This window comes from Netta rufina (genome assembly GCF_964035555.1).
Source record: "Netta rufina genome assembly, chromosome: 2".
In the NCBI taxonomy this organism is placed as follows: Eukaryota; Metazoa; Chordata; class Aves; order Anseriformes; family Anatidae; genus Netta; species Netta rufina.
In genome coordinates this window covers 63,671,343-63,696,271 of record NC_140124.1, presented here as the reverse complement: position 1 = coordinate 63,696,271, position 24,929 = coordinate 63,671,343, and the positions used below count along the sequence as shown (strand labels likewise).

Genomic DNA, 24,929 nt, shown 5'->3' with positions numbered 1-24,929 from the left:
ATTCTAGTTGGCTTCATTTGTAAGGACTTGAAGGAAGCAAAACTAACAACCACTGGAAAGAAAAGCTTGTATTAATTGGACACTTTCTATAGTAGATTGGAACCAAAGGGATGCCTATGTTTCAAAATCCTGTATGTAGGGTAGGGTTACATGTTTTGTTAGGGAGCATCTTTTAATAATCATAAATTCTGGTAGCCTGTCAGTCAATACAATAATATTTTCTATTCAAAGTACCTAGAGAGTTTGTCATCTTTAAAAAGTAATTTAGGGAATTTCAGAATTTACTGCTTACCCAGTAAGCTAGGTATTCTTCATAGATATTAATAAATGCTGTTTCAGGAAGTGTTAAATTAAAATCTTAGGTCAGTGCAGTAACCCCTGGGATAAGCATTGATTTAGGTTGGTGCTTAAATTCTGTATGTTGGTGTCAAATAAATAGCTGCCAGGTACATTTGTAATTAAGTATGCCTGTGTGATTGCTTAGGAGGGCTTTATCAAAAGTTTATGCCACTCTAATTATTTTCAATTGAAGTAGGCAGTAATTAAATCGGTATTAGATTGATGCCACTGAAATATCAATGAAGTAACTTGTTAATAAATATTTATTTCTGGTAACTTTATTAGGTATTTAAGGCATGCTATATCTTACCTGTTAGCTGACATCTAAATATTAAATAAGAAATATACCTTAAAAGTAGCTGATAAAACCTCATAGGAAATCTATGAAATGTTTATCTCGTGATTCTGTCTTTTTTTTTTTTCCAGTTATGACTATGAGAAATTTCTAGTGGTCAGCATAAACATTGGCAATGCCATTCCTGCATCTGGAATGGAATGGAATAATCCCGTGCAACTATGCAAACTGAGGCCCGTTTTCTAGAAAGCAGCCTTGTATAAAAGACCTGGGGGCAAAGATGGTCCTGGTGGGCAGCAAGCTGAGCATGAGCTAGCAGCGCACCCCTGTGGCAAAGGCAGCCAGCCGCCCACCGTGCTGTGTGATAATCACGTAGATAGCAGGTGGAGCGAAGTGACTGCTCTCCTTGAGAGCAAACCTTCAGCACTTGTGGTCTTTCTAGAGTGGGATCCAGCTGTGGGCTGTCCAGTAGTAGAAAGACCTGGCTGGACTGAGTCAACAGAGGACCACCAAGTTGGTGAGGAGGTGGGAGCACGAGCCATACATAGAGAGGTAAGAGCACTGGATTTGTTCAGCCTCAAAAAGAGACAAGGAAGGAGAGATCTTACTGCTGTCCACAAGTAACTAATCAGAGGGTATAGGGAAAACAGAGCTAGAGTCCAGTGTAGAAAGATGGAAAGAAATGGACACAAGCTGAAACACAAGAAATAATTACTAGATATGTACAAAATAATTTTTACCATAAGGACATATCTAGTTTGCCCAGAAATGTCTTAGACTCTTCACTAAAAACTCAGCCTGACAAGGTCCTAAGCAACCTGTTGTAAATGGGCATGCTTTTAATAATGCATGCTTTTAGGTAATCTGTCAACATCACCTCTAGATATGCCTTCTAACCAATGTGATTCCACACCTCAGGGTCAATTTAAACAGGCTATGCTCTTGACGTGATATTGTCTGTGAGCCTTAACAGTTCTTTTTTTCATAGTTAAACAGTTATCAAAAGTGTTTATAGAGCTCAGTTAATCAGGTTCTTAGTATTGCTGTGCAAGGACATCTTGGCCGTCTTGACCTCTCTTCAGCCTCCTTTTGAATAGTTCATTCTCCATGTCATCTTAGCAGTCAGTTGTATTCATCTTTCTGACTGTTGTATTGCATGCAGGCTTCAGAAGCCATGCACAATTCCATTAACAGGCCAACATCTGTGTTTCATTTTTCTTTTTCAAAATGACCATGATCAATTAAATGGTAAAAGAGGTAGTTTGGCAATCACACTGAAAATGTTTAATGCTTATAGCTTCTGACACTTGTTTTGTTCCAAAACGTAGTTGTTAATCAATTTTTTAGTCCTGACACAGCTTTTGTATTTTTCTGATGTCCACCATTCAGTAGTTTTTACACATTTATGGGAAGACCATCTTCTCATAGAACAGAATAGATCACATGAAACAAAATAGTTTTTATGATCTGGTAGGACCCCAGAAGCCATATACGCCATTTTGTAACTCATCATAAGTCTGTAATTCACAGACTTGTGCTACAGTGTTGGCAAATTTAAAGACTCTTACAGATATATTCAAATACAAATTCTGGAGATAACCTTCCAGAGTTTTAACAGAGGTTTTACTTTAAATGAATTTAAAAAAAAAAAAAGTGTTTCAAAGATTTTTTTTTTTCATAAAAATGTCTAAATTTTAAATCATTCAGAGCAGTATTGACTTTTTATTGCCATCCTTGAAGACAGAGCACTCATTCTGAGGCGAATGAAATATTCTTTGAATGTTGCCCGATACTCAATTTCATAATGATGCACATACATTTAACAGCCAAACAGCTTCTATCATCACAAATTTATTACAGAAAAATCACTTCATTCTGTGGAATGGGCATCTTGACAATAAGAAAATTTTCTTAATTAATTCTTAAGATAATTTCCAATTTTCTTATAATAGAGATGTTTGTTAGTTTGGCTCTCTGTCCAAGTTTACCTGTGAGAATTTAAAAACAGTTTGTCAGTCTGGTGTTTTTCTTAATATATTCTGGTCACAAATACATGTACTTCTTTATATGTTCAGGTTTTCATTCTGCCTGTAATCTTTAGCATATTTACTCTTGTTAGCATCTGTGCAATTGACAGGGTAGCCTGAAGCTTCTTGCTTCTGCTAGTTATAGTTCTATATGATTTGAGAGAATACTGTTAGCACTCACTTCAAAATGCAGATCTTATACCCCTTCTCCAGAGCCTTGTTCAGTTCTGGAGTATGACAGCTGCTGTCAAGGGCTCTTCAGAGCTCTGGTTGCAGAGAGCCTGTCAGGTTTCAGAACAAATACAGCACAAGGGCTATAGCAGCTTGCTATTTACCCAAACTGGAAGCACAGGGAAAAGAGACCTCATACGCTACTTTTACATTGTTGTCATGGTGTTAAAAATCTTAAAAATAGTGTTGGGTTTTGTCATGATATAGAGATCACAACAATGGGTTTGTAGGATTTCATAATATACAAGGACACAAGGCTTCATTTTCATAAATTTCTATTTATTATAATTACCACAAATCACCACTACCAAATATACTATGATTAAAAGGGAGAGCACATATATATATACATATACATACATACATACATACATACATATATATATATATATAAACATGCTTCTTGGTAATATTGGTAATAGCTTTAAGAGAATAGCACTAATAGCAAGAATTAGAGGAAGTAGAAAGGCAATTAAATGTTGTAAAAATTATTAATACAACAGTAAATATAGATCAGCATTATAGGTTCAACACATTTATCAATATTATGTCAGTGAATATAATTATTACACGTGACAAACATAAATATTGTAACAATGGCTATACGTAGGTTATACTTATCAAGACCATACTTATGACAGATTATGTGTATATACATCAAAAGAATTACTGGTACAAAGTGCACCAAACCAATCCCAGAAGTGTGTGTGTGTGTGGTGTGTGTCAAACCAACCACAAAAATATCTAATTAAGAAAATCAATCTCAAAACAGTCAAGTTAAGAAAACTGATCACTGAAGAGCCCAATCCCCAGAAGTGAGTCTGAATAAATGATGAACAAAGTCTCAGTTTGAAGCTCATCTGCATCACAGAGTTTGGAGTTGGGCAAGCATCTCCAGTGAAAGTTCAATTTGTTAAGGAAATCCTGTAGGAAACAAAAGCTTGGGCAGCAGATGAAGTTATTGGAGAGCAGCTCTCAATTTTTGGTAGGAAGCAAGACATTTCTGTGTCACAGAGACAGTAAGAGAGCATAGGACACCACCTTGTAGAGCAGGCAATAGATGCTGCTAATTTCTGCTTCACATGAGAAACCAATAGGCAGTGGTGTTTCCTGTTCTTTCAAACAGAATTTTACTTTTCCCAGACTGTTTTTTTCCTTTTCAGATGATAAATTACTGTTACAGTTCCTTGTTTTTGCCCTTATTGATGGTATCCTCAGGATGTCTCTCGTTCTTAGGTACCCAGCTGCAATTCGAAGAGGCCAGCTGTTCCTTTCAAGGATCACAGAATCACAGAATTTCTAGGTTGGAAGAGACCTCAAGGTCATCGAGTCCAACCTCCAACCTAACGCTAACAGCCCTCCACTAAACCATATCCCTAAGCTCTACATCTAAACGTCTTTTGAAGACTTCCAGGGATGGTGACTCCACCACTTCCCTGGGCAGCCTGTTCCAATGTCTAACAACCCTTTCAGTGAAGAAATTCTTCCTAACATCTAACCTAAAACTCCCCTGGCTCAACTTAAGCCCATTCCCCCTCGTCCTGTCACCAGGCACGTGGGAGAACAGGCCAACCCCCACCTCGCTACAGCCTCCCTTGAGGTACCTATAGAGAGCGATAAGGTCACCCCTCAGCCTCCTCTTCTCCAGGCTGAACAAGCCCAGCTCCCTCAGCCGCTCCTCGTAGGACTTGTTCTCCAGGCCCCTCACCAGCTTCGTCGCCCTTCTCTGCACCCGCTCAAGCACCTCGATGTCCTTCTTGTAGCGAGGGGCCCAAAACTGAACACAGTACTCGAGGTGCGGCCTCACCAGAGCTGAGTACAGGGGGACGATCACCTCCCTCGCCCTGCTGGTCACGCTGTTCCTGATACAAGCCAGGATGCCGTTGGCCTTCTTGGCCACCTGAGCACACTGCTGGCTCATATTCAGCTGACTATCCACCATCACTCCCAGGTCCTTCTCTGCCTGGCAGCTCTCCAACCATTCCTCTCCCAGTCTGTAGCTCTGCTTGGGGTTATTGCGCCCCAGGTGCAGGACCCGGCACTTGGCTTTGTTGAACTTCATGCAGTTGACCTCAGCCCATCGGTCCAGCCTATCCAGATCCTCCTGCAGAGCTTTCCTACCCTCGAGCAGATCGACACACGCACCTAACTTGGTGTCATCTGCGAACTTACTGAGGGTGCACTCAATGCCCTCGTCCAGATCATCAATGAAGATATTAAAGAGGACTGGCCCCAGCACCGAGCCCTGGGGGACGCCACTAGTGACTGGCCTCCAACTGGACTTGGCTCCACTCACCACGACTCTTTGGGCCCGGCTATCCAGCCAGTTTCTAACCCAGCGAAGCGTGCGCCAGTCCAAGCCAAGAGCAGCCAGTTTCTTGAGGAGAATGCTGTGGGAGACGGTGTCAAAAGCCTTGCTGAAGTCAAGGTAGACCACATCCACAGCCTTTCCCTCATCTACCCAGCGCGTCACTCTGTCATAGAAGGAGATCAGGTTCGTCAGGCATGACCTGCCTTTCATAAAGCCATGCTGACTGGGCCTGATTGCCTGCTTGCCCTGCAAGTGCTGCGTGATGACTCTCAGGAGGATCTGCTCCATGAGCTTTCCTGGCACTGAGGTCAAACTGACAGGCCTGTAGTTTCCCGGGTCTGCCCTCCGGCCCTTCTTGTAGATGGGCGTCACGTTTGCTAGCCGCCAGTCGATTGGAACCTCCCCTGATAGCCAGGACTGTTGATAAATGATGGAAAGTGGCTTGGCCAGCTCCTCTGCCAGTTCCCTCAGTACCCTTGGGTGGATCCCATCCGGCCCCATCGACTTGTGCACATCTAAGTGCCGTAGCAGGTCACCAACCAGTTCTTCATGGATAATGAGGGCCACATCCTGCTCCCCATCGCCTTCCACCAGCTCAGGGTACTGAGTATCCAGAGAACATCCGGTATTGCCGCTAAAGACTGAGGCAAAGAAGGCATTGAGCACCTCTGCCTTTTCCTCATCTCTTGTAACTAAGTTTCCCCCCGCATCCAGTAAAGGATGGAGATTCTCCTTAGTCCTCCTTTTTGTGTTGATGTATTTATAGAAACGTTTTTTGTTATCTTTAACGGCAGTAGCCAGATTGAGCTCCAGATGAGCTTTGGCCTTCCTAATTTTGTCCCTGCACAGCCTCGCTACTTCTTTAAAGTCCTCCTTAGTGGCCTGCCCACTTTTCCAAAGCTTATAAACCCTCTTTTTCCTCCTAAGATCAAGCCACAATTCTCTGTTGAGCCAGGCCGGTCTTCTTCCCCGCCAGCTCGTCTTTGGGCACGTGGGGACAGACCGTTCCTGCGCCATTAAGACTTCCCTCTTGAAGAGCGCCCAGCCTTCCTGGACCCCTCTGCCCTTCAGAACCGCCTCCCAAGGGACTCCACCAACCAGTGTCCTGGGATAATCCTGGTTCGCAGAGCTGTTTCCTAGTTTCCTTCTTAGTCATTTGTAATATCAGATGAAGGATATAAGGAAACACAAGCTTCCAACCCGTAATAGTATTACAAGTCGATGTAAGCTCCCTAGAGCTGTGGGTGAAGAGTGCTCCTCCACAACCCGCATTCTCTGAGTGACACTTACCTTGAAGTTCAATTTCCAGTTCAAGGCTTTAGTGCATCCAGTCCTTTTTCAAGAAGCCCTTTGGGACTTTAGCTTATTCTCCTGAATAGGCATTTTGTTCTATTTTTCCATTTCAGTGGTCAGTGCTGCCTGCAGCACAGTGCAAAGTCTGCATGCTGCCAAGCAAGTTGGGCAGTTCGGGTCAGGGTGCACATGTCTCTTGGGCAGACTCACAGGACTGGTCTCTTTGCCTGGGATGGGGGTTGCTTGTGGGGTTTCTTGGTAGCTTTCTAGGCTTGGGCCACAGCCCTCCTGCATGTTATAACTCTTAAGCTGCTGACATTACATCAGCTGAACAGTGTAAGTTAAAATCTGTGGGCAGTCTATAATACAGTGGTCTTTTAAGCGTCACAGACCAATCAGTAAGGAAGAATGGGAAAGGTGCAAACATTTCAGTAGTTTAGGAAGATGGCAGTGTACTGACTCACTTCAGCAACTATAACAAAGTCAGACTGGTTCCAAAACTTTAAAAAAGAAATGGTAAAGAAACTCTTGGCAAACAAAACAAAGCAAACAAAAGATCACCATGTAGAGGGAAACACAGATCAAGACCTTAGTGTCTTGTTATGTTCAAAAAAAGCTGCAGACTTGAAAGAACAAGAAAAGTAGGGATGTAAAAGTAGGACCAGAGATGGCTGTACAGATTTTTAAATCCATGAAGTTTTAACTTATAGAGAAAGTTAAAGTATTTTGCCCAAAGTGATGTACTTCAGAAATCTTTAATTTCCCCCACTACTAAGCTGATAGCTCTTTATCTGTTTCTAGCATCCAATCAATGATGATAGATTAACTGCTCTTTAGTACCATGTATTATCTACATGCAAAGCTCATCTCATACTGTAAAACAATAATTTTATGCCTTTAATAATAGAAAACATTTATTCTAACAATTATATTCTGAGCCATTTTATGCAGTTTCTGGACTAAACAGTTATGTGGGTCTTTTCTGCAATTACTTAAATATCCAGACTTCAATTCCCGCATTTGGAATTTGGATTCCAACACTGCTTTGCCTTCTCCATTACTGCCACATCAAAAGCTTATTTGTAAGGCCTACCACAATTTCATGTAATTATTCCTCTAAATTACTGTGCCAGTTGTTCTACACAGGAATAAATAGCCAGTGAACTGTAACTTCATCAGTACTGCTGAACCTGTGTTAAGACTTCTGCTATTCAATTTATTAATAATACAGAAAAGTGACAAAACTCACAGTTTTTGTTATGTAGATAAAGTTAGTTCCAGTTAGTTTGCACATAAATGTAGGTTGGAGATACGTTAGTTCCACGGTTGTTAAAACTGAAGTAGATGACAACCATCTAATGGAACTAAGTGACTTGATGGTAAAATGGCAAGAAGTGCTGTGCCTACCAATTGCAAAGTAAAGCCCTTTGTAGAAACATACACAATCAAGTGTTCTAAATTAGCTCTTACCACTCAGTAAAGACCTCTAATTTTTTTGTGGATTATATCCTGCTAGTATCAGTTCAGAGCCATCAGCATTTTCAGCCCCAAAGCACTTTTCCAGAAAAAGAGGTCAAAGTGGCTGTGTGCTAGTTTTTCTGGGAGAAGTGGACTCATGTACATAATCATTATAAAATTTTAAATACTTACAGTTTTGTGTTTCAGTATACCAACTTAGCTTGGAGACAAATTCAGTAGAAAGCATATGCTGACTGTAAGTTTGATGAGGTACTAGAATGTAATGAAAGTAAAACACATATTTTGAATAAAACTATGAAACATTTAAATGAGTCTCACACTCTATCAAGCAAGAATTCTTAATGGTAAAAAGCTGTCCTGTTAATGTTGATGGTTGTGAGAGGCAATTAATTTATTTTTTTACCGAAGAAAAGAGTGGAAAAGTAGTAACAACATCTTTTCCCCCTTACATTAATGACAGAATTACAGTTTTCATCATTTTTCTCAAAATAAAAGGAAAGCAGATTTCTGTATGAGGTGCCAGCTTGGTCATAGCACTTACTTTTACGGACAGAAAAATGTTGGACTGGTTGAGGAAAGATACTCAGAGCTGGGAGAGACAGCAAGGCAGTCTGGGCAGTGACTGTATAGTCGTAGTCTTAAACAGAAGTAAACAAAAAACAAACAAACAAAAAAGTTGCCCATTAATATCTTTAAGTTTTATGTAGTTATTTTATACAAGAAGGATAATTTCACTAGGTGCCATCAATGTGAAAACATTCAAGTCTTCTATAGCCTGTTCTTTCCTAATTCTGGACCAGTTGTGAAGATGTTTAATTTTGCCAACCATTCAGCAGACCCATTTTTAATGAAGGACGAAGTAAAAAAAGTATAGAACAGGGGCTGGGTTTCCTTATACCACTAGCAGACCGTTGTCTTGTTACTGCTTATGCAGTGTCCCATTTTGCACACTAGCCATATTAAACCCTAGTTCTAAACAGAGATTGGTGGGCAACATATGTGACTTTCTCATAAATCATTCATTAAACAGAATGACAGAATTTCAGAACGTTTGGGATTGGAATGGATCTTGAAAGCTCATTTAGTGCAATCGCCCTGCTGGAACAGGAGCACCTAGATAACGCCACACAGTAACCCACGCAGCGACAGCCACGACGTGCGAATGCGCCGCTGGCCCCGCCCTCCCGGAGGCTGTTCCTAGGCAGAGGGCGGGGGTGCGGCCGCCGTCGCCCTGGCAACGCCCCCTCCCCTCAGTACCTCTCGCGAGAGCCGGCGGGGCCGCCCCTGGGGAGGCGAGGCGCCGCGGTAACGTGGGGCTGGGTGCCTGAGGCGCGTTGGGTGCCGGTTGCGGCTGTGCTGGTTGTTGACAGTCCCGCGTTCCTTGCGCCTCTAAAGTGATACTTTAAGTAGAATCCATACCAAGGCTAGTCTCCATTTTCTTCACCCTTTCTCCATAGTCTTGTTAATTTTCACTGATGAAGTTGAAACGCATACAAAGGCACTCCCAGTGTGTCACTGCTGATACCACGGGCAACGTACCCACTCCTGTTAGTTTTCACTGATAACACTGAAACGCTTACAGAGGCACTCCCAGTGTGTCACTGCTGATACCAATGCTACACACCTTGGCAGCTCAGATGTAGCTATCACAGTACCATCTACCCTACCATCTACCCGTGTCAGCACTGAAATGAAATGCTTTTCTGGGAATCCACATTTCCTAAGATTTTTTGATCACTGTCCGAGGCGATTGGTGGGGGGCAGGAGGGGCTCGTAACAGGAATGTCACCAAAAGACTGCCCAGCCTTGTGCAGCATAAGGACTATTATCCACTGCTGCTGTTCCACATGGACACCACTGATGCAGCCTACAGCAGTCTGAGGAGCATCAGGAGGGATTACAGGGCCATGGGAGCACCAGTAAAGGGCTCAGGAGCATAGGTAGTCCTTTGATCCATGCTCCTAATCAAAGGGAAGGGGATTGAAAGGGCCAGCTGAATCTGGCAAATCAACAGATTGTTACAGGACTGGTGCCACAGGCAGGGCTTTGGTTACTTAAACCATGGGAACCATGAAACAAGAGGAGTGAGAGATGTCTGCATGCCTGCAGGGCGTGCACTGATGTGCCTCATTCGCATTACAGAGATGGTAGTATGGCTCCCATGAAAGGAGTGTTGCAATGGAAGGATACAGGCTCTTCAGGAAGGACAGGCAGGGGTGACAAGGAGGGGGCATCTCCCTCTATGTCAGTGAGTAGCTAGAGTGCATGGAGCTCTGCCTGGGAATGGATGAGGAGCTGACAGAGAGCTTGTGGGGCAGGGACAGGGGACATGACAATGGGAGTCTGCTACAGGCCACCTGATCAGGAGGACTGAACAAATGAGGCCCTCTATAGACAGATAGAAGCAGGCTAATGTTCACAAGCCCTGGTCCTCATGGAGGACTTCAACTACCCTGGTATCTGCTGGACTCATAGCACAGCATGGCATAGGCAGTCCAGGAGGTTCCTGGAATGCATTGATGGTAACTTCCTTCTCCATGTGATAAAGGAGGAAATGAGGAGCGGTGCTATGATGGACCACATTCTCACCAACAAGGAGTGACTAGTGGGGAATATGAAACTCAAGGGCAGCCTTGCTTGCAGTGACTGTGAAATGGTGCAGTTTAGGATCCTGAGGGCAGTGAGGAGGGAGCACAGCAAGCTCACTACCGTGGACTACAGAAGAGCAAACTTTAGCCTCCTCAGGGATCTGCTTGATACAGTACCATGAGGTAAAACCCTGGAGGGAAGAGGAGCCTAGAAAAGCTGGTTAATATTTAAAGATCACCTCTTCCAAACTTGGGAGTGAGGTGTCCCAACAAAGAGGAAGTCAGGCAAAAACACCAGGAGACCTGCATGAATGAACAAAGAGCTCTTGGCCAAAATCAAGCAGAAAAAGGAGGCCTACAAAGGACTAAAGAAGGACAGATAGCCTGGGACGAATACAGAAAAATCGTCCGAGCAGCCAGGGATCAGGTTAGGAAAGCTGAAGCCCTATTAGAATTAAATTTGCCCAGGGACATCAAGGGCAACAAGAAAGGTTTCTATAGGTATACCAGTGATAAAAGGAAGACTAGGGAAAATGTGGGCCATCTTCAGAAGGAAATAGAAGAACTGGTTACCCTGAATATGGAAAAGGCTGAGGCATTCAACAACTTCTTTGCCTCTCTCTTCACCAGCAAGAGCTCTAGCCATATAGCCCAAGTCCCAGAAGGCAAAGACAGGCACTGGGAGAATGAAGAACCACCCACTGTTGCAGAAGATCAGGCTCAAGACCATCTAAGGAACCTGAAGGTGCGCAAGTCCATGGGACCTAATGTGAAGCATCCAAGGGTCCTGAGGGAACTGGTGGATGAAGCTGATAAGCCACTGCCATCATATTCAAGAAGTTGTGGCACTCTGGTGAAGTTCCTGGTGATGGAAGACAGGAAACAGCCCCCATTTCAAAAAACAGATAAAAGAAAGACCTGAGGAACTACAGGACAGTCAGTCTCACTTCTGTGCCTGGCAAGACCATGGGGGCAGATCCTCCTGGAAACTATGTTAAGGCACGAGGAAAACAAGGAGGTGACTGATGACAGCCAACATGGCTTCACTAAGGGCAGATCACGCCTTACAAATTTGGTGGCCTTCTATGACAGGGTTACAGCACCGGTAGATAAGGGAAGAGCAACTGATATCATCTAGCTGGACTCATGCAAAACATTTGACGCTGTCTGCCATGATATTCTTGTGTCCGAACTGGAGAGACATGCATTTGACAGACAGACCACTCATTGATTAAGGAATTGGCTGGATGGTTGCACTCAAATAGTCAGTCAATAGCTCAATGTCCAAGTGGAGATAGTAACCAGTGGTGTTTCTCAGGGGTCAGTATTGGGACTGGCTCTTTTTAACAACTTTGTCCCTGACATGGACAGTGTGATTGAGTGCACCATCAGCAGATCACCAAGTTGTGTGGTGCGGTCACCATGCTGGAGGGAAGCAATGCCATCCAGAGGGACAAGTTTGACAGGTGGGCCCATGGGAACATCAGAAGTTCATCAAGGCTGAGTGCAAGAGCCTGCGCCTGGGTCAGGGTAATCCCCAGCACAAATGCAAGCTGGGTGGAGAATGGATTGAGAACAGCTCTGAAGAGAAGGACCTGGGGGTGTTGGCTGATGAGAAGGCAATGTGCACTTACAGGTCAGAAATCTCACCTGCATCAAAAAGCCTGGGCTGCATCAAAATACGCATGGCCAGCAGATTGAGGGAAGTGATTCTCCTCTTCTCTGCTCTTGTGAGACCCTACTTGAGTACTGCATTCAGCTCTGGGGCCCCCAGTATAAGAAGGACATGCCTGTACTGGAGCAAGTTCAGAGGAGGGTGAGGATCATCAAAAGGCTGGAGCACCTCTTCTATGAAGAGAGGCTGAGGCAGTTGGGGTTGTGTATCCTGAAGAAGAGAAACTTCCAGGGAGACTTCAGAGCAGTCTTCTAGTATCTAAAGGTGGTCTGCAGGAAAGCAGGAGAGGGACTCTGTCAGGGAGTGTAGTGATAGGACAAAGAATAATAGTTTTAAACAAACAAAAAAAATATATATTGAGATTGTATGTTAGGCTGAAATTCTTACTCAGTGAGCGGTAAGGCACTGGAACAGATTGCCCAGAGAAGTTGTGGATGCCTCATCCCTGGAAGTATTTAAGGACAGTTTGGATGGGGCTTTGAGTAAACTGTTCTAGTGGAAGGTGCACCTGTCCATTAAAGGGTGGTTAGAAGTAGATGGTCTTTCAGGTCTCTTCCAACCCAGGAGCCCCTGGACCATGGGCAGAATATGTTTCAGTGCAATTAAGGCCTATTATTGCACTCAGGAGTATGACAGAAAATTTTGCCTATCATTAGCTCTGCTGGTTGGAACAAATTTAGCTGAGTCTCAAAAGAAATTTGCCTAGCGTACCCTTTTCAACAATAGTGCTGAATAATTCAGCAACTTTATATGAAATCTGTGGAAATACGTTGTTTCTTTCCATGTTTCTTCCATAACTTCTGATGATCCTGAGGACCAGTCCAGTCAGCAATTAGATCTATTTCTCATTTGAGGAATTTCTCAGGTAGCTTCTTGTTCTCTGTCTGACATGCCTTGTATTTTGGAAACTTTCTGTGTTGGCCAATCTCATTTAGTGTCTAGAAAAGTGAAATCCCTATAAGAGGCTCCAATGTCAGAGAGTTCTGTGTGAAAAAACACTGTTCTGGCCAATGCAGGCAAACACATACCTTTGCACTTTGCTACTTATCCAACTGTTTTTTTCTCAACAGATTACACAATACACATCTTTTTCTATTGTAACCTGAAGCCAGAATTCTATGAAATACTACTATTTGTTGTGGCACCAGAGAAGTCTACCCAACTTCATGGACTAAAAATCACAATAAATTATCACCATGTAAACTAATGACAGGACAAAGTGATCCAACTTAATCTGAAGATTTCTAGACCTTGGAAAGCTTTTACAAACCAACAGAACTCTTGAGTTCTGCTCTTATTACAGAATCCACTTAAGTTTATTGTAGTGCAAATCCTGTCCATGAACTAAAGGAATTACCAGTCTTATTAGAAATCTGTGTTGCGATACCACCACATGCGCTGATACATCATTATTCAGTACACATGCTGACACTGTATGACACCTGATGCCATGCATCCCAGGCTTCTGAGGGAACTGACTGATGTATCACCAAGCCACTCTCTAACATATTGAAAAACCATGGCAGTCAGGCAAAGTCTGGGAAGACTGGGAAAAGGGAAACATCATTCCCATTTTTAAAAAGGGAAGACCCAGGGAACTACAGACCGGTGAGCCTCACCTCTGTGCCTGGGAAGATCATGGAACAAATCCTCCTGGAGGCAAAGTTGCAGGACAAGTAGGTGATCTGGGACAGCCAGCATGGCTTCACCAAGGATAAATCATGTCTGACCAATTTGCTGGTCTTCTATGATGGAGTGACTGCATCAGTCAACAAAGGAAAGCCATCTACTTGGACTTCTGTAAAGCGTTTGACATGATCCCACATGACATCTTAATCTCTAAATTGGAAAGACATGGATTTGAAGGGTGGACTATCCGGTGGACAAGGAATTGGCTCAATGGCCATGCCCAGAGAGTAGTGGTGAATGGTTCTATGTCCAGGTGGTGGCCGGTGATGAGCAGTGTCCCTCAGGGGTCTGTTTCGGGACCGGTGCTTTTCAGTATCTTCATCAATGACATAGACAATGGGATTCAGTGCACCCTCAGCAAGTTTGCAGATGGCACCAAACTAAGTGGTGCAGCTGATAGCAAAGAAGGAAGAGATGCCATTCAAAGGGACCTGGACAGGCTGAAGAAGTGGGCCCATGTGAACCGCACAAGGTTCAACAAGTCCAAGCGCAAGGTGCTACAGCTGGGTTGGGGCAATCCCAGACAGGAGTACAGACTGGGAGAAGAACTCATTAAGGGGAGCCCTAAGCAGAATGACTTGGGGGTTCTGGTGGACAAAAGGCTTGGCATAAGCCAGCAGTATGCACTAGCAGTCCAGAAGGCCAACTGCATCCTGGGCTGCATCAAAAGAGGTGTGACCAGCAGGTCAAGAGAGGTGATTGTCCCCCTCTGCTCTGCCCTCATGAGGCCCCACCTGCACTACTGCATCCAGGTTTGGGGCCCCTAGCACAAGAAAGATGTGGACCTGTTAGAGCAAGTCCAGAGGATGGCTACAAAGATGATCAGAGGGCTGAAGTACCTCTCTTATTTAGAAAGGCTGAGAGAGCTGGAGATGTTCAGTCTAAAGAAGAGAAGGCTCCAGGAAGACCTCATTGCAGCTTTTCAGTACTTAAAGGGGTCTTACAAAGAAGATGGAGGAGGACTCTTTGCTCAGGTAGATAATGATAGGACAAGGGGGAATGGTCTTAAACTAAAAGACTAGTTTTGCAGATATTGTTCAATAATCATACATGTAAGGTGGTTTTTTTTTTTTGTATCAGTATCCTAACATGCTCCATACTGTGGCGAATGCACCTTCTTAAATAATTCCAACAAAGAATCCTCCAGAATGTTCTCTATCAATGATATTGTTATTTAGAAAGAGTGCTGCCAGATGCCACATTTCAGTAGCGTTCCATTTTCATACAGATATGTGCTCTTCTATCAGCATGCTCTGACCATGAGAGACCATAGCTAACTTCTTCTGTAACAGAGGTGTCACTGAGGATTTCTGGAGCTGCTGCTCAGTATTCTGTATCCCCAAAACCGTGTGATTCCACCACTGTGGTTTTGTTCAGGCTGCCTAGAAAATGCCAGTTTACTGCTTGCATTGACTATGCTGGCAGTGACTAATTGCATCAGGTTTCACAAGCTTCCATTCCCATGTGGTCTGCCTGCAAGACAGACATACAGTCAGACACTTCGCTTCAGACACAACAAGGTACTGTATCATGTCTACAGAAATGCCCTTGCTATGACCACCTGGACAATGGAAGCTCTGACTCTCAAGACATTCATTGCAATGTGCTAAACTGAACTGTAGTCTAGATTGCAGTGACAATGGACTAAGGAACCAGGTGATGGCAGAGTATGGGGCTCCTCCTTCTCTCATTGATGAGACACAAGTAGTCAAACTGAATTGTAGAACAGTTCCACTTAGCATGGTGCATGGGACTCTGGGAATGCCCAGGAAATAAAAAGCACAGTGGTTGGCCTACGTTTTTAGACACAAGATGGCAACAGTGGGGAAGATCTGGCTGTAAGAATGCAAATGTCAGACTGGAAAGGTGTCATGCTAAATTTGGATTACATTCTAAAAAAGATAGAGATATTTCTTCCCAAGATAAATATTCACTTCCTGTAGTCTTGATCCTCTGATATATTTATGGCAGTATGTCTTTAATCTGAATTGAACAGATAAAAACATTTCCCTTCATTACTTATTACTGCAATCATTGTCACCCACAGACATTACTAGAAAAATCTAAATGATTAAGAAAATTAAATTGTCAGAGCAAATCCTAATCTGTGTTACTCCATGCTTTATGTATTGATACTTTCTGCCTCTTAACGCTGTCAGGAAGTTGTTTTGAAATATATGGAAGGCATATGTAGTGAACTCCGTGGAAGTTTCCAAACAAATTTCAGCTAGAACCAAACCAAATGCCTTTTCTATTTTCATATGGTCTGTAATACTAGAACAACTTTAACTGTTAAGATATGTAACCTTGTTCTGCAAAATGTATAGTATATATCATCTTTCCTCAAAACAAAGTTGCCATTGAGCCACTTAGCTCAACTTTCCCGAGTTACTCTTTCCCCCTTTTTTAGGCATTGATGCTTCAGGGATATTTGTTGGGGGCGGGGGGAGTAGTCATGATGGAGTCATGTAGTCAACAGCTCTTGTTCTTACGGGGGACTTCAACTTCCCAGACATATGCTGGAAATATAATACAGCCCTGAGGAAGCAGTCCAGGAGGCTCCCGGAGTGTGTGGCAGACAGCTTCCTGACTCAGCTGGTCAGTGAGCCTACTGGGGAGTGTCCCACTAGACCTGCTGTTCACAGAGAAGGACTGGTAGGAGATGTGGTGGCTGGGAGCTGTCTTGGGCAGAGTGACCATGCACTGGTAGTCTATTCTTGGTGAAGTTGGGAGATGAGGGGGAACATTTGTCAATAAAACTTCTACCTTGGACTTCCAGAGGGCAGACTTTGAATTGTTCAGGACACTGGTAGGGAGGGTCCCTTGGGAGTCAGTCCTGATGGGCAAAGGTGTCCAGGAAGGATGGATGGACCTCAAGAAGGAAGTCTTCAAGGTACAAGAGCAGGCTGCTCCCTCTGTGCCATAAGATGAGCTGACAGGGAAGATGACTGGCTTGGCTGAGCTGGGAACTTTTACTGAGTGTCTGGGAGAAAAACAGAGTTTGTGTCCAGTGGAAGAAGGGACAGGCAGCTCAGGGAGAGTAGAAGGAAGTTGCCAGCATATGCAGAGAAAAAAATCAGGAAGGCTAAAGCCCAGCACAAGCTCAGCCTGGCCATTACAGTTAAGGATAACAACAAATGTTTTTATAAATATATTAATGGCAAGAGGAGGGCCAAGAGAGAATCTCCATCCTTTACAGGATGCATGGGGGGGGAACATGACTGATGAGGATAAGGAAAGGGCTGAGGTTCTTAATGCCTTCTTTACATCTGTCTTTATTATTCAGACCAGTCAGGGTACTCAGTGTCCTGAACTGGAAGCTTGGGACAGGGAGCAGAAGAAACCCCCTGCAGTTCAGGTGGAAACAGACCTGTTGCTCCACCGGGACTGTCACAAGTCCATGGGGCCAGATGGGATCCACCTGAGGGTGCTGAGGAAGTTGGCAGATGTGATTGCTGGGCTACTTTTCATCATCTATCGGTGGTCATGGTCATCTAGAGAGATGCCAGATGACTGGAGAATTGCTAATGTGACACCCATCTTTAAGAAGGGTCATAAGGAGGACCTGGGGAACTACAGGTCTATCAGCCTGACCGCAGTGCCAGGAAAGGCGGTGGAACAGGTCATCTTGAATGCACACAGCATGTGCAGGACAACCAAGGGATCAGGCCCAGTCAGCATGGGTTCGTGAAAGGCAAGTCCTGCCCGACCAACCTCATTTGCCTCTATGACCGGGTGACCTGCCTGGTGGATGAGGGAAAGGCTATTGATGTAGTCTGCCTGACTTCAGCAAGGCCTTTGACATGGTCTCCCACAGTATTCTCCTGGAGAAGCTGGCAGCCCATGGCCTGGATTGGTACACTCTTTGCTGGGTTAAAAACTGGTTGGACAGCTGGGCCCAGGGAGTACTGGTGAATGGGGTGAAATCCAGCTGGTGACCAGTCACGGGTGGTGTTCCCCAGGGGTCAATGTTGGGGCCCACCCTCTTCAATATCTTTATTGATGATTTGGCTGAGGGAATTGAGTGCACCCTCAGTAAGTTTGCAGACGACACCAAGTTGGGGAGGAAGTGTCAATTCGCTGGAGGGTAGGGAGGCCCTGCAGAGGGACCTGGACAGGATGGGTCGATGGGCAGAGGCCAATGGGATGAGGTTCAACATGGCTGAGTGCCGGGTCCTGCACTTTGGCCACAACTATCCCATGCAGCACTACAGGCTTGGGGCAGAGTGGCTGGAAAGCTGTGCAGAGGAAAAGGATCTGGGGGTGTTGGTCGACGCTCGCCTGAACAAGCCAACCATGTGCCCAGGTGTCCAAGAAAGACAACAGCATGCTGGCTTGTATCAGGAACAGCATAGTCAGCAGGAACAGGAAGGTGATCGTCCCCCTGTACTCTGCTCTGGTGAGGCCGCACCTCGAGTACTGTGCTCAGCTTTGGGCCTCTCACTACAAGAAGGACATGGAGGCCCTGGAGCACGTCCAGAGATGGGCTACAAAACTGGTGAAGGGCCTGGAGCACAGGTCTTATGAGGAGCAGCTGAGGGAACTTGGGTTGTTTAGTCTGGAGAAGAGGAGGCTCAGGGGAGGCCTTAGTGCTCTCTACAACTACCTGAAAGGAAGCTGTGGGGAGCTGGGGGTCAGCCTCTTCTTGCAGATAACTAGAGACAGGACTAGAGGGAATGGCCTCAAGTTGCACCAGGGGAGGTTTAGTTTGGAAATTAGTAGACATTTCTCCACAGAAAGAGTAGTCTGGTATTGGAATGGGTTGTCCAGGGAGGTGGGGAGTCACCGTCCCTGGGGGTGTTTAAAAGTTTGGACCTGGTGCTTAGGGACATGATTTAGTCATTGGTAATGGTGGTAGGGGTATGGTTGGACCAGATGATCTTAGAGGTCTTTTCCAACCTTAATGATTCTATGATTCCCTCTTCATTCAATAGTTTTTTTGGTCCATAGCTTTGCTTTGTCTTGCTCTTAGCATTTCTAGGTGTATAAATTGTATCATGTTGAATCAAAATTGAACACTCTAGTCCTAATTTCTCCCCATTCCAACTTCTGTGCATACAGATGTGAAGTTTTCATCCTCTTCATACATGAATTTCTTTCAGGAATTCTTAAGCACTGGATGGATGGTATTGAAAAATTACCATGTTTCAAATTCTCTTCCTAATGCTTATACATGACACCATGCAGACTGTTCAGTCTGTTTTGAAGAGAGAATTATCATTTTTCAAATATATTTTAAAATTACATTTGCCATTCTAGTTTATCATTATATCTGGTTCCATAGTACTGTTAATTTTGATAGTAGCCTTTACCATGATGAAATTAAATTTAAAGTGAAATGTGCCCCAAAATATCCTTGTCTCTGCAGTACTATCAGTAACATTTTAAATCCCATGTTGCCAACAAAGATACCATTTCAGTTAGTTTTCTGTAGCTTGGAAAATCCAGGGGAAGGATGAGGAGACACATCTCTGAGAAAGAAAGTCCTTTCTCATGCAGCCATCTTCTCATTACTGTAGTTATACTACAGACTGAATGAGGGCAAATTGCCAAGACCATACCAGACATCAGTTACCATGCCTCTCTCCCTCTCCTTTTGTTGCTGACCTGCCATCTACCCCACCATATCTGGGTACACTTCCTTGCCATCTCTGATGGCCAGAATCCCCCTTCTTTGGAGGCGTCTACTCCATCAGACAGTGCATTAAGTAGACATCTTCCATCCCACTGAGGTATGGAACTTGCAGACCATTCAGAGTCTTCTTCAAAAATGCATAGATATGCACCAAAATGATAAGAGTCCTGCTCTATTCTAACACTTCGCTGGGAAGGGAGAAGAGCAGGAGAAGAAAATAAAAGGACCTTAGTTTCCAAGCCTTCTTTTCCCACTTTTGGAGTGGAGATGCTACAATCCTACTCTGGGAAGGATGTTTAGGATAATCAAGAGCTCATCACTAATGCTACATCATTAATATATTTTTTTTAATCAGCCCATCCACTGATTCTCGGAATCTGCTTCACTCTAGGTCGGAGTTCACACGTTTACTCGAGCAAGGAACATGGAGGCTCCTGCTGTCCTCTATAACTCACAGCCGCTGTGTAGGGGAGCAGGTATCTGGGAACCATCTGCATCTGGTAATTCCAGTGTGTGCAGAGGACTTCCTCTTCTACTCGTCTAAATGGTGACCTGCAGAGCTTCTGCATGGGGCTTCTGGATGCTGTCATGCCTTGGAGGTTCAGTACGCTATGGTCTGGCTCTGGTTTCCTTTGGAAGTTAGTTTCCATCTGCTGGGATCAGAGGAGCAGCAGCAGCCTGGCAGTCCTGGTGCTGCAGGCAGATGTGCGAGGCAAGATTTGAGAAGGAGAAGAAGGTGTGTTGCATGTGGTGTTTACCCAATGGCACTAGCTGGACCCACTTCTGCAGAACAAACCCAGCTCCATGCAGGCTGCCTCAGCTCCCACCTGGGGAGCCGCATATCCGCAAACAAGCCCTCCCCTCCCCACCTGCGCGCACCAGGCGACCTCGCAGCGGAGCCTCCCCTCCCCTGGCAGCGCCTAGGCCGCCTGTAACTGGCAGCGCTGGCAGGAGGAGGAGGAGGAGGAGGCGGTGGCTTGGTGCCGGCCCCCCCCTCCCGCTGCGTGAGGAAATGGCCCTCACGTGAGGAGAGGAGGCGGTGGCGCCTGCCTGCCCCTGCCCCTGCCCCTGCCCGCTGCCTCCCTCGGGGAGGTGCCGGCGCTTTGCGGGAGCTTCGCGGGGGGCGGCGGGGCCATGCCGACCAACTTCACCGTGGTGCCGGTGGAGGCGCAGGGCGAGGAGCGGGACCCGGCGGAGCGCGATGCGCGGCGGCAGCAGCAGGAGGAGGAGGAGGAGGAAGACGACAACGGGGAGCGGGGCTCCAGTGAGAGAGACAGGAGCGGGGGCGGGGGGGCGGGGGGGGGGGCGGGCGCCGGGTGTTGGTGTGATTGCGGGCGGGGAGACAGGCTCCCGGTGCCGCCGGGCGGCGGGGTCCGCCTGCCCTGCTCAGGTGGGGGAAGTGCGGGAGAGGACGAAAGTCCGGCGCCTTATGGTGGCTGAGAGTTTGTTTCACTCTGTTTCCACGCTGGCCCCGACGAGGAAGTACTCCCGGGTCAGCTCTTGAGAGAGAGAGGAGGAAAGATTTCTGACTGTGAAGAAGAGCGTAACCATACCTGGATTGTTTCAGGTGTTTGGCTGGCTGTGTGCCTGTGCATCAGCATCTGTAGGTTTTTTACCTGATGGAAGTGTGTGAGGGACGGTTTGCTTCTACTAGGCCTCACTCACGGTGCCATCGAGGTGAGGAGGATCGAGCCCGAGGTGGAGCTTGGACAGTGCAGGACTCTGTTCAGGGCAGCCTGTTCCGTGACAGAATGGGTGCTTGTCTGCAAGTAGTGGTGGGAAAATAAGAGCTTTTGTTGCTCAGATAGCAAGGCCCTTCCGGGGAAGTAATAACTCTTTCTTCCTTTGGCTCAAAAGCCCTCAACACTTCCTCTTTCCAAAGTATGTTGCAGCAGCAGTGCCAAGTGTGGTCCCTGAACAGGCTAGCACTGAAAGCTGGTTGAATCTTGCATATTATTTTGGACACTCTATCGCAGTCAAAACATGTTCCTAATACATTTTTTTTTTTTATTTAGATGTTAGATGATTACAGGTGAAAAGACAAGTTGTAAAAAGGAAGTTTGTCATAATGGTTGTTTCTCCTGCTGGTGATATAGGTCACAGATAAAATAAGGTTAATACCATATGATGCAGGATGTGAAAACAAATATTTGACAAAGTTAATTATGCACAAATGGATGAAAATAAAGATTTCTTGGAAAGGTGGTCAAGAAAAACAAGCTGACAAAATTGGGTTGTTTGTTACAGAATTATAGAATGGTTTGGTTGAAAGGGAACTTTAACGATCTAGTCCAACACCATCCGTGCTTGAGCACTTGTTCATTTGTTTTCCCACAGCGCTTGATCCCCTCACCCCACAACCTCCCTGAAAAAGTCGCATGTTATTTGTAGTTGCGTTTCCTTCAGTATGTTGAAATAATGAGCAACTGGCAATTTTTGTTAAAGTTTTTGTTGTTGTTATTCTTAAACTAAATTGAATAGGAAGTCATAAACAGTATAAACTTTGAGAGCAGTTTGATTCCTATACTGGCTGGATAAAAGGCAGAAAAAAAGTGAATTTCTGAAGAGTGACTGCAACACAGAATTAATCTGTTTAGGCGGCTTTCCTTACAGTGATAAGGTAGTTAGAAAGGCACGGAGTGTGGTGTTAGGCCATATCACATCTCAAAATACTGAACATAAATATGAGTATGGCTAGACATGTGTTGTTAGAGTGTGCATATATATGAAGCGTCTGGAACATTCAGAAACCTTGCAGGGTTGGAAAAGAGAAGAGTGGAGCTGGTGCTTCTGTAATGGTTTATTTATAACCTTTTCAGGGTGTAAGAGTTCTTAATTTTTCATATAATTAAGGAGATTTTATGTGGGCCTGAGAGTTACATTTGCACATTGTTTAGATTATAGTCTTCTAGAAATCCATCACCGGAGCCGATGAATTTAAGTATAATTTTTCCTGGTAATGGATCTGTAAATAGCAAGTAGAGAGGAAAGCACTGGAAAAGCTTTTTTGACCTGTAGACGAGGTACAGTCAGAGAGGTCTAAGTTCAGTAAGAGAGATTAGATGCTATACTTGGATACAGAGGTTGAGGAAATAAACAGCATACGTACTGTTGCCTTAGGTATTATACAGGTATCTGTGGTATGTAAACCTGTAATGCATGAGATCGTTAGATTAATGATCTGTAATCAAACAGTTATCCTTAACTCATTCAGTCTTCTGAGAGCTTTAAGAAATCCTAAATATTGGATTTGTTAACATCAGCTATAAGATACTGTGGTTAAGCCCATCTAAAGGCTTGTGTTAAAACTAGCAGAAAACAGAACTAGTGCAGTGGGGAAAAACATGCTTTTTCTGGTTTGGGGGTTGAAGTGAATGAGTGCTGTAAAAAGTGAGAATTGCTAAAGTTGTAAAAAGGTGGAAGAAGGGTACAGCTGGGAGTAGAGGTTGGAGTAAGAAAACAGGTGGAATAAGACCTTCTTGAGATCACCCTTAGCCTATATAGCTCAACATATGATCTTATTGTTTGGGCTATCTAGAATTTTATCAGTTTTAACTAATTGTATGGCTAACATATAAATAATGGTTCTGAAATTGCCTTGACTATGCTAGTCATTTTTTTTTTTAAGTGTGTATTGCAAATAAAATAGTTCTGTTGATTTATTATAAACTTTTCTGTGTAGTCTCCCTTTTTCATACATTCTCATCTGATACTCATCTATGTGATAAGAGTAAACTGGGATGTTCTTACTCTCTACGTTCTTCGCTCCATAAACACTTGAAATTCTAGCCTTGTATTTTCTGATTGTGTGATGCTTATATGTGTGCATAGGAGGTGGAAGCTTACATGAGTGGCTGGTTGGCTGGATTGTAGTACTGGCTTCAGTAGGATTTGTGATGAAGAGTAATGGGGAAGGGCAGAAATTAACGTTTGGATTGAACAATACAGCTGAAATTTGGGGCCTTACTGACTCAGATTCCTCCTGCTACTTTGTATATATTTATGTGCACCTATCTTGTTCAGTGATCTTATAGTTCCCTATAAGGGAAGAGTGCTTAGGAAATAGTAATTAGTGAAAGAACAGAAGGAAAGAGTGATCTGTTGTGGGGGGAGTAATGGATGAAGTTTTAGAAGAACTTATGGTTTTTGTTCTTCACATTTGTCAGTAATAACTGCCTACAGTATAGACCTGTAAAAACTTTGAAATCAATCAAATTTGTCTTTCATTACAAGTTCAACACATCAGATGTTTTGGAACATAACTAGCATCCTGTAGTGTTACGTACCTAGTCACAGCAGTGTCTTACTTAGAAACCAATATGAAAAATAACTCCTACAAAAAAAACTTAAATTGAAGAACCTCAATTACAAAGAATATCAATGGCAAACTTGATCGGTTCCCAAGAAGTCATAGCATTTGTACTTACGTGGGGATTCTGTTAATTTCTGAAAAATGCTAATTCCAGGAAAACAACGGGATAGTTGAGGGTGCATATATGCAATGGAGGGAAGACAGGCTAATCTCACTGACGTCTGTAGTTGATTTTCTGTCTGCTTCTGCTTAAACACAGGACCAGTCTACTGTTCATAACTTGCTGCACAGAAAATACATTACATTTTTGTGTTCTGCTTCATCCCCTTGTGGTTTCTCCATATCTTCACACTTATTTAAATCTCCATAGATTAAGTACATAAGCAGGATAGAAAGGGATAAAGAATCAGCGGTGTGCACGGTGTATCCAGTACTGGCCAGAGGCTGATGCTGTTGTCTAGGGATATGCATGGGCTGGTGAACGTGATACTGTTTCCATGTTCTTCCAGGCTCCAACCACTTGTGGGTCAGATATAGCTGAGGCTTCTGTAAAACTTGATTTAAAAATATAAACACACAAAAATAAGGAAAAATGAATCAAATTCTAATTCTATTTTTATTCTAAATACACCCAGCATGTCTTTCCTATGTAGTCAGGAAGATAATGTGGTTTTGGTATATCAGAAACTGGCAGTAAATTCTGCTGCTCAGTGGCATATTACCTCTTTTTTGTTTGTTTCTGAACCAGTCATCAAATCAAGCTAATGCCTGCCAATCCCTTTCTAGACTACTCATGATTTTATAAACCTAGTCCCATCTCAACCCTCTCACTTTACAAATGGAGTATTTTACATGTAAGTCATTCTATGTGGGAACCATTGCTTAATGCTTGTTCCCCTTACTGTCTTTCTCTTGAACTTTTTCTACTTCTGTTCATTTCGGAAAGGTGGAGGTTCAAGAACAGTGTGCAATAATCATGTTGTGAATGGACTCTGCTTTTTATACCTTTGTCTAACATGGACTTCTTTATTTTTCATTCCCAATGTTCAAGCTGT

The 24,929-nt window shown here is 44.1% G+C and overlaps 1 protein-coding gene across 2 annotated transcripts in view; it reads left to right on the top strand.

Annotated features, from left to right (window-relative positions):
* Nucleotides 1-20,696: 20,696 nt before the first annotated feature.
* Nucleotides 20,697-24,929, top strand: part of LOC311206680 (solute carrier family 12 member 7-like) — a gene marked incomplete at its 5' end in the record, with an annotated part of 85,998 nt that continues 81,765 nt past the window's right edge. For both annotated transcript variants that reach the window (XM_084282230.1, XM_084282229.1), the window contains one exon: nt 20,697-20,826. In XM_084282230.1, coding sequence (XP_084138356.1) covers nt 20,697-20,826 — 130 coding nt within the window. The remainder of the gene's footprint in view (nt 20,827-24,929) is intronic.